This window comes from Sinocyclocheilus grahami, unplaced genomic scaffold (genome assembly GCF_001515645.1).
Source record: "Sinocyclocheilus grahami isolate Dianchi unplaced genomic scaffold, SAMN03320097.WGS_v1.1 scaffold449.1, whole genome shotgun sequence".
Taxonomy (NCBI): Eukaryota; Metazoa; Chordata; class Actinopteri; order Cypriniformes; family Cyprinidae; genus Sinocyclocheilus; species Sinocyclocheilus grahami.
The window spans coordinates 558698-569470 of NW_015505628.1; the positions used below are offsets into that span (position 1 = coordinate 558698).

At 40.2% G+C, this 10773-nt stretch overlaps 1 protein-coding gene across 1 annotated transcript in view; it reads left to right on the plus strand.

Annotated features, from left to right (window-relative positions):
- LOC107552403 (zinc finger protein GLI2-like) overlaps positions 1 to 9195 on the plus strand; it is a 113608-nt gene extending 104413 nt beyond the window's left edge. The window contains exons 13-15 of the mRNA XM_016234275.1: positions 3992 to 4273; positions 5884 to 6208; positions 6318 to 9195. Of these exons, the coding sequence (XP_016089761.1) occupies positions 3992 to 4273; positions 5884 to 6208; positions 6318 to 8440 (2730 nt within the window). The 3' untranslated portion in view covers positions 8441 to 9195. The remainder of the gene's footprint in view (positions 1 to 3991; positions 4274 to 5883; positions 6209 to 6317) is intronic.
- Positions 9196 to 10773: the final 1578 nt, after the last annotated feature.

The window sequence follows — 10773 nt, forward strand, 5'->3', positions numbered from 1 at the left end:
TGTGTATATATATATATATATATATATATATATATATATATATATATATGTGAGACCCTGGACCACAAAAGCAGTCTGAAGTCGCTATTTGTACAAATAGCCAAAAAAACATGTATGGGTCAAAATTATCGATTTTTCTTTTATGCCAAAAATCATGATTTTCTCAGAATTATTTTTTTTTTTTTGCACCCTCAGATTCCAGATTTCCAAATAGTTGTATCTCGGCCAAATATTGTCCGATCCTAACAAACCATACAACAATGGAAAGCTTATTTATTCAGCTTTCAGATGATGTATAGATCTCTATTTCATATTTCAAAAATTGATCCTTATGACTGGTTTTGTGGTCCAGGGTCACATATATATTAGGGCTGTCAAAATTAACGCATTAACGCGAATTCATTTTAATGGCACTAATTTTATTAACGCGTGATTAACGCAGCGCGCATTTTCTGTTTGACCCATTGTCCATAGTTGGAGAAATGGAAAAGTACAGTGTTGCCAACTTAGCAACTTTGTCACTAGATTTAGCGACTTTTCAGACACCTTTAGCGACTTTTCTCCAAAAAGCGCCTAGCGACAAATCTAGCGGCTTCATGGACAAACATTATTTAATTTCTGAGACTCGCTGGTACTGCCGCATGAGCACGAGGTCTTGCTTTCCCATCACACACATACCTCTCTCTGCGTCTGATCTGTTCAGCGAGCAGCTGAGAGGAGCAGCTCGTTATGTTGCTTCTCTAATTTTACATGCAAGTATAGCCGAAATCACAGCACAGTTATTGTCTTTATCTATGTGTATTTGATTTCATCATACGACGACTCGATTGCAGGATTTTTGTGCAGATTAACATCTTGGAAGGGAGAGCTATGTAGTCTTAATGGGTCACATTTCAGTCACTATTTCATAGTCATTCGGTTGTCTGATGACAGAAACAGTCAAATATATCAATGAAAACTATTGAGAATTTGACTGCATGAAAATACAGTATGTTGGCACAGAGAGGCAAACAAATGTAATATAATGTACATTTTGCATGTTCAGAAGAAGTGAGCTGCCCTGTATTGCGAAAATTTAAACAGGCTTGTGCAAGTATTGCTCAGTGCAAAGGAAGACAAGTAATGGGAACCTGGTATTTTTTATGTTCTTTTTTCATGTGTCTAATAGACATGAACAAGTTCTTTGAAAACATCTATGACCTTTGAAACATGTCTAGTCTTCATGCTTTATGTTGACTATGGTTTCACTAATAATAAACATACATTTGCATAAAGCATGCATATTTGTCAATGCCCATGTTGATTAGAGTATTAAAAACTTGAAAAGTTTTAATTGAAGGTACATTTAGAACAGATAAAAATGTGTGATTTTTGACTGGATTTTTGACTTTAAGGAGCTATAAGCTCTAATCGTTCAAATAAAAATTAAAAAATTTAATTCATGTAATGAATCTAGAATATATGAAAGTTTCACTCTTTGAAAGAAGTTACAAAAATAAATTAACTTTTTCACAATATTCTAATTTTTTTAGATGCACCTGTGTATATATACAGTGGGTACGGAAAGTATTCAGACCCCCTTAAATTTTTCACTCTTTGTTATATTGCAGCCATTTGCTAAAATCATTTAAGTTAATTTTTGTTCCTCATTAATGTACACACAGCACCCCATATTGACAGAAAAACACAGAATTGTTGACATTTTTGCAGATTTATTAAAAAAGAAAAACTGAAATATCACATGGTCCTAAGTATTCAGACCCTTTGCTCAGTATTTAGTAGAAGCACCCTTTTGATCTAATACAGCCATGAGTCTTTTTGGGAAAGAGGCAACAAGTTTTTCACACCTGGATTTGGCGATCCTCTGCCATTCCTCCTTGCAGAGCCTCTCCAGTTCTGGCAGGTTGGATGGTAAACGTTGGTGGACAGCAATTTTTAGGTCTCTCCAGAGATGCTCAATTGGGTTTAAGTCAGGGCTCTGGCTGGGCCATTCAAGAACAGTCACAGAGTTGTTGTGAAGCCACTCCTTCATTATTTTAGCTGTGTGCTTAGGGTCATTGTCTTGTTGGAAGGTAAACCTTCAGCCCAGTCTGAGGTCCTGAGCACTCGAGAAGGTTTTCGTCCAGGATATCCCTGTACTTGGCCGCATTCAACGACGAGCATGCAGATGAGCTTCCCTGAGACATAGAATATTTTGTGTACATAGAAAAAGTCTTAGATCTTTGAGTTCAGCTCATAAAAAATGGGGGCAAAAACAAAAGTGTTGCATTTATAATTTTGTGTGTGTGTGTATGCTAAAACTTCAAATATATTCAAATATTTATATATAAATAGACCTTTAAGGTGTTTTTCACATTATTTCCTTTTTGACTTTTGAGTTTTACATAATTTATTGTATTACAACCAATCAAAATACTCTAATACATTTCAATAAAGATAAATAAATACAACAGCAGTATAACAAATGTATAAATCATAACAAACCATAATGTATAATTTAATGTATATCTTAGTAAATATTAAAAAGTAATATTTTGCATTGATTTTTTTATTTTTTTTTTTACTTTTTTCAGAATTTACTGTATTACAGCCAATATTGTAATACATTATTTAAATAAGCATACCATGTTAATTGAAAATAAATAAAACAGCAGTACAACAAATGCTACCATGATGTATATTTAATTTAGTAAAGTAATAAGTAATATAAATATTTTACTAATAATAAATATAATATTAATTAACTAATAATAAATATAATAAATAACTAATATTTTACTAATAAAAATATATGACTTCTTATTTTTTCATAATTTACTGTATTACAGCCAATCAAAATACTGTAAATGTTTTTTATTTAAATAAGCATAAATTGTTAATTGAAATTAAATATGATATGCTATCATGGTGTATAAATATTTTGTAAAGTAAATTAATAAATAATATTTTTTCTATTTTTGCATTTTAGTAATGAGAATGACATTTTCATGGTAATAATAAAAATAGTAATTATAATAAGGTAGGTGAATCATGAAAATACTGTCAAAATCTTAATGGTCCTATAGGCTTAATTGCCTTTAAAAATAATTTATTTTTTAATATTGGGGTGACCTAGACTTCATCTTAACAAATTATGTGACATTTAAGCTGCTCTTTTACATACAGTGGAAGTGGATGGTGACCATGAGCGTTACCTCGAAAAACAACTTAAATTTCAGTTTGTTCGTCACAAAGTGCTCTCAATCAACTAGCGACATGAGGGTGAGCAGCTTATGACAAAATATTCCTATAAACTCCGAGCGAAGACGTGGGTCGACTCCATTAGATCAGTTAACGTCATCCATGCGGGAGTTTCGGGTATGTGCCACCCCACTAGTCGTTCTTCAGAGGAAGGATCAGATAATCTACTTCACTGTGGCATTAAGGATCTGCTAACTGCCTAATGCTATGTAAATGTGCCATTTTCAGCATACGCTAACAAATTTAGGCCAGAATTAGATTTGTTTACACATTCCCTCATCATGTGTAGTGATTGCTCCTGGACGCCCAACGCTGTCCCATTAACCGGCAACGTGTGCACAATGTGTGTACGTGAATAATGAGCTGTGAAGCTAATGAGTACAGCAACCCACAATACATTAGTGAGAATCAAGCACATCCCCAACGGAGAAACAGACCACCTGCCGACCGCGCATAGAAAATGAAACCTGGCGCCATTTCCGTTCTCGGTTGATCCATCACGAGCTTAAGGAGGGAGAAAGATCATTTCGTCTCAACTTTATTTGTAAACAGCCATGCATCACAAACGCTTAGCAGTTGCACAATCAGTATGTCAGCGCACGCGCCGTAATTTATTCCTCTAATTGTATATTCATCTACCGCTCCATTTGAAGATAATCTGACTTAACAGGAAGAGATAAAACTCTAATTCAAAGTCGTACATTTGACTGTTAGAGGGTCATGTGAAACCGAGTGATATTTATCTCTGCAGAAACCCTACGTGTGTAAGATCCCGGGCTGCACGAAACGCTACACCGATCCCAGCTCGCTCCGGAAACACGTCAAAACTGTCCACGGCCCCGAAGCTCACGTCACCAAGAAACAACGTGGTGACCTTCCATCCCGACCTCATCCGCCCAAAGAAAATGGAGAGAACGAAGCGGGAACCAAGCTGTCGGGCCGAACGGCGGAGGAGAAACTCGAAGCCAACAGCACGACTAGAGAAGTCGAGGACTATCTGCAGGTCAAGTCCATAAAGACGGAGAACTCTATGGTAAGATCTAGTGTGAATGAGGTCCAAAACAAACTCTACACAAGTATGTTTCTGGCCCAAAAAACTATTGTGTTTGATCTTTATGGATGCATAACAAAATGTATGTAATTTGAATAACAAGAGTCGTTTTTTGCATGCCTGTAATCTGTACTCACAAATATATTATTCATTGCTGATTAAATATACATTAAAATGTCCATCAGAGGTTATGCTAATCCAGACAAACTAACAAAGCATGCTGCAGAGATCTGTTCATCTTTAACCGCTCTCTCTACATGTGCTTCCTGCTATCTCTTTCCTGTTTCTCTCCCATACACTTTCCGTAAGGACAGACTTTACTGAGGTGAGCGCGGATTCTGTTTTAATGTCTTAATATCAGTCGGTTTCCACCATTATTTTTATTGGGCAGTAGACAAATGACAGGATTTTGACCTTTTTTCCAACATCAAAATATATTTGTGTAAAGGAAATGAATATGAAAGTAACTGCACATACATTACAAATGTATCTTCTTTTCAAACTAACAAGTTTGAAAATTCCTGTTGGTGTCCTGATTCGCAATATTTTCAAGGATCCTCAACAGATTGGCCATTTAGAACTTGATTTTTTGAGTCACTCAACAAGACGCCAATTGATGTTTTAAGGGTAATATGTAAATTCATGACCAGTCCATTTTTAAAATTGTTTCCAGTTTCCCAGCATATTTAAATTTAATTTCTATACACATTTTTTTAATTTCGATGTTTCTGTGTATGTCAGCTGCCCATTTACAGTATGCATGGTAAATGTCTTGTACATTATTCTCTCTTTTTTATGTTTAATCTGTTCTTTTTTTCTGTGGGGTTAAATCATTAAAAGCTCACACACAGTGTAAAAAAAAAAAGCTGTAAAATCAAATTCGGGAAACAATATGATAGTACACCTCTTTCTGTCAAAGATATTTGGGTGTTGAATTCATCACTGCATCAAAATATTTGGACCCCTTTATTGTGTAATTGTCTGAGATCTGTTGGCGCACAGAGGGCTTCTAATTTCCCATGGGCTTCCACCCCAACAATGCAGCCCAATCCCCCCACAGTCCCGAGATCTAACGCTGTCGCCCGGCACTCAAGGATAAAAGCCATTAGTGGATTAATATGATATCAGTGGGACTGTTTTTGTGTCCTGAACAAATAGTGCCAGTGATCAAGCTGTGATCAAGAACGGCTCCCCCATTCATGTGGGGACAGAATACATTTGCTTCATTCAAGGGATGCGCTGTCAAATGACGTGAATACAAAGACGTGCGTACCTTATTTATGTTGAGAGCATTCCCCTTTGTGTATTCATGCCAGGCCTCATGCATAATGCACAGAGGTTGCCATAGGAAATAAGGATTTGTCAGGCACTTAACCTAGCTTTCTGAGAAGATCGTGAGGGGGATGAAAAAGATATGGGATGTGTCTAGAGGAAGGGTGTTTTCCCAAACCTCATTATTTGCAATTTACACTTGGGAAAGTGATTGTAAGGGTCGTGTGTTTGCATGTTGCTGTGTTTGCATTCTGTCCCTTTTAGGTCGTTCTCTCCATTGAGATTCTTGGGTAATCAAACTTTCCATCTGTCCCCCTCAGATGTATCAGTCCAGCCCTGGTGGTCAATCATCATGTAGCAGCGAGCCGTCACCACTTGGCAGTGCCTCCCACCATGATGGTGGAGTAGAGCTGATGGGACTCAGCGGGGGCATCATGGGAGATCTGAGCAGCCTGGACGACGTGCCCCTCGTGGATTCCACCGTCTCCACAGGGATGTTGGGCCTCCATCTTCGGAAGAACGCTAACCCTGCTTACATACTCACACACCTGAAGCAGGAAAGGCTGAAGTCAGTGAGGGACTCGTGCTCCTGGGCAAACCAAACTCCTCCTGCCCCCAGCACCAAGCTTCCACCCATCAATACTGGTGAGTAAACAAAAGGAAACGAAAACTATGATTTGATCACATCTCCATCACTGATGCATCCCCCAAATTCAGTTTTTATTTCTCTAAATTCAGCTATTCTCTGCTGCAGGTTCTTTATTGGAAGGTTCAGGCGGTCTGTGTGATCCAGGGCTTTCCATCTCCAGCCCACGCTTGGGTGACCTTTGTCCTGGAGAGACTACGGTTCTGAGTCAGCTGGTGGAGCGTCGTGACAGCCTAGCCAGCACTGTGAGCTCAGCTTACACCCTCAGCCGTCGTTCATCTGGAATCTCGCCTTGCTATTCCAGCCGCCGGTCCAGCCAAACCTCGCAACCTGGTGGCCGTATTAACAACATCAGCTCGGCCGACTCCTACGACCCCATTTCCACCGATTTGTCTAGAAGGTCCAGCGAGGCCAGCCAATGTAGTGGACTCCACAGTTTACTCAGTCTGACTCCTGCCCAACACTACAGACTCAAAGCCAAGTATGCTGCTGCCACAGGAGGTGCTCCACCCACCCCTCTTCCTAATATGGACTGCATGAGCCTGAGGACTCGGATGGCCCTGTTAGGGAATTCCCATGAAATGGCCATGCTCCCTATCCATCCCCCTTCAGTTCCCAGAAGGTGTAGTGACACCTGCTATGCTCACCGTAGCGTCTTGCCCCATGAGGTGACGGGAGACATCACTCGAAGAGCGAGCGACCCAGTCAGAAGAATAGGCACAGAGCAGCATTCCCTCCAGCAACGTTACAACAGCATGTCCAATGTGAACCCCTATCAGTCATTACACCCTCCTACATCTAATCGACACTTTTCACAAATCAACAGCCAGTCCGAAGGTAATGTAAACCGCCACCCATATCCACCCCGACCTCCTAGCATTTCTGAGAATGTGGCGATGGAAACCATGGCCAGTGATATGGACAATCAAAACAATGGTCTTGATGATGCAGTGATGTTGCCTGATAATGTCATTCAGTACCTTACATCTCAAAATGGAGATTCTGTCCAACATGTAGGGACCGCATACCGCCACCACCCTGGACAGAGCATCCACAGCTTTGGCTCCCATTACCAGAGACGGCTAGCCTTGGTGGAGGCCAACATGAATGCCGTAACGCAACAAACTGCAGCTCCAAGCTCCCAGCAGAAGTTTCCAGGTTCCCCCAGTGACACTAAGAACCAGATGCCGGTGCAGTGGAATGAGGTCAGTTCAGGAACAGTGGATTCATCTCACGGCCAAACCAAGCAGGGATCAGGGCGGGGAAACCTCAGTCCCTTTCAGAACGTCAACTCCAACCAACAAGTTTGGCTGATGAGTCACAACTTCGCTCACGCTGCCCAGCAGAGTCACGTGCAACGGAATAGCGAGTTTAATTCCCAGAGGATCAACCAGAGGCAACCACTACGCCCGGCTAACACAGAGCAAGCTAACTTTCTGCATGGTTACCATCAGGGTTCTGCTTCAAATGACATCAGTGTAGGTTTGCTGAGTCCGTCTGTTAAAACGCTGACTGCCCAGCCTGGAAGCGTCCAGAATAACAGGGTACAAGCTAGACAAAGCAATGCCACTTTTCCAAATAATCAGGGAAATTATTCCCAGATGAACATCAACCAGCAAGGCTATGGTATTCCGACCCAGAATCCCGCGCTGAACGGAAACCACGGACTGCTACAGCCAAGGCCACCCACAGAACCCAAACCCTACAGCCGGCAGCTCACAGGGCCAACACCAACTGCAGCGCAGCAACTTGGTTACCCACAATCCAACTTTAGCCCCACATATGACACCTCCGAGGCCAGTCCCAAAAAATCAGCTGATGTGGGTGTCAACAGAACAAATACCAACGTCATGTTCTACACTGGGCAGATTCACATGTTCGATTCCAACAGTCTGGGAATGGCGGATGCAGAGAGTGCAGCCATGGCCACTGTGGGCTCCCCTGAAACAAATCAGGTCTCCAGCACAGTGGATTCAAACGGAGCAGAGCATCCGCAGATCGACTTTGACGCCATGCTGGATGATGCCGATCACTCCAGTCTCATGTCCGGAACTTTAAGCCCCACCCTCCTCCGCAGCCTATCCCAGAATTCATCCCGTCTCACCACGCCCAGGAACTCAATGACGTTGCCCCCAGTACCAGCGGGAATCGGCAACATGGCCATCGGAGACATGAGCTCCATGCTGACTGCGCTCGCAGAGGAGAGCAAGTTCCTCAATATGATATCATAGGAAAAACAGGAAGTAAAGCACAAGATTTAACGAGACAGCTTTTAAGGTGTATGACTTTGAACAAGGACATAATATTGCGTAAACATTTTTACATGCTTTTTAAAAGTGTATTATGTATAGTATTAAACTTTGGTAGCATCTTTTTGTTTTGTTCAAGAAGCCATACTTTGCCTTAGACCAGTGTATGTACAGCACATATGAACAGACAGAGAATTTGATAAGCGACAGTCCTGTATTTTTATACGACTTCTGAATTGATGACATGAACACAGGAACAAGTGCCTTGCTGTGCACAAGCATATGCAGGAATTACTTTATTCTAGCAGTATGGGACTGTATCATTTCTGTCCTCTTCAATGGATATGAAGATGTTTTGTATATTCTGTAAATTAAATGTAATATTATGCTTCCTATCCTTGTTTGTACTAGACAGGAGAGAGGTTCCAAATGAATATGCAGACAAGATATTATGAAATGTAAAACTTGACACTTGAAAGTGTAGTTCAGAATCAAAAATCCCTAATTTTGCTTTGATTTACTGAAGATCTGAATGGAATCACAGGAACATAACAGCTCTCTAAAGAGATTGCGACCCTCAAGTCTGAACCAAACTCTCTGAGCAAACCGCACAACTGATTATCTTGGATTGTTGAACTCATATACAGAAATACGTTTAAACTGTCCTGTTGTACACATATTCCTTTTACAAGGCTGGATCATGTAGATATCTTTTGTAAATTTTTAATGAAATACAATATTGTTGTTTTTCTATTACAGTGTTGTTTGCTGCTTCATTTTATACGCAAGGCGTTCGTGAAGAATATTCAACTAAGAGTTTAATGCAAAGCAATTTAGATTGCATTCAGTGTACACATCCGTTCTTGCTTTCCCTGGGAATCGAACCCATAACCTTGTCATTGTTAGCCCTATGCTTCACTGATTGAGCTACAGGAATTAAGTGTTAAGTCCTGAGTGTTAATGGATGTAGAAAGTAAATGCAATCTGCTCTTATCCTGTGCTGGTAATGCATTTCTCTTGCTTGTATGCCACATGTCGGTCACTTGAAGACAAGTCAGGAAACAGTCCAAGGCAGTCACATGACTTTAGAAATTGTTTTTCTTTTCATTTTGTTTGAGAGCGGGCTACTTTAAGAGAACTGAACGCGCGTCTTGTGCATACTGAGCAGGTTCTGGAGTAAACCACCATGTTTTCTCAAATGAACAGTGGCAGACTGACCCAGAGGAGTGGCTGCCTAAACCACATAAAACACACACTTGAAGAAGGAAACGGTCCAGGGACGAGGTCTTCGGAGTAAAAGCCTCAGGAACAAATGGTTTTATTCTGACAGTGAATTCAGCCGAGGCCTCGTTTGATCTCCCGTTTCTGATAGCTGGAATTTCGTATTCTCTCTGAGAAATGAAAGAGCAGGGAAAGTAGCCTTAGGAGGAATAGCCTGAGGATGAAAAAAATAGGGAAAAAGCGCTTGAGAGCGGACAAAAGGGGAATTGCCAGAGCCTGTGCAGTGGGTTGAAAGGCATTGAAAAAACGCGACCCTAGTGACCTTCTGAGAGAACTGCATCTGCCTTAATGATATAAGACAAGTAAAGTGTGCATGCTATCTAGAGCAATTTGTTTATAAAGATTATACTAATTTGACTCATTTCATATTTGCATGGTTTTTGATTATCACAGGCATTTCTGAGATGCTATTGAGTGCCAGTGACAAAAATTATGACTTATCCCTCAGTTTGTAAAACTTTTACAGTGCTTTTACAGTGGAGGTCTATGGGGCAAGAGTACCAGAGGATTTTAAAATAGTGGAAGTGTTTTTCTGTATGGGTGAACTTTTGGTTAGTTGTTTCTGACGTAATTCCCTTAGATGGATTGTCTCTATGTAAAAGTTGTTACATCACTTACATCTTATCCTTACATCTACCTTAAAGTTACCAGGTTTATTGGTTTTACATGACGAGAGCTGAAATCCATGTCATCTTTACGAGCGTGTACTTTTCTGAGAACTTTGTGGCACTTAGTTCTCATGTTACTAAACTCCAAGCATGAACTGTTTTTGTGGCATTATTCCTCATCTGGATAAAAGTGAAATGTAATGAGGCTATGAAATATGAAATTCTAGAAAAAATATATACAAAATTATATATATATTTGTTTTTACTTGTGTTATTTATCCAAATCCAACGTCTGCCATTCAGATGTCCATTGTAAGTGCAATACATTAGCGTACACATACTTTTTCATTTCAAAAACGCTTCTAGCCAAAAACACTGTCAATACAACTTAACAAACTTAAACTTAAAGGCACAATATGTAAGATT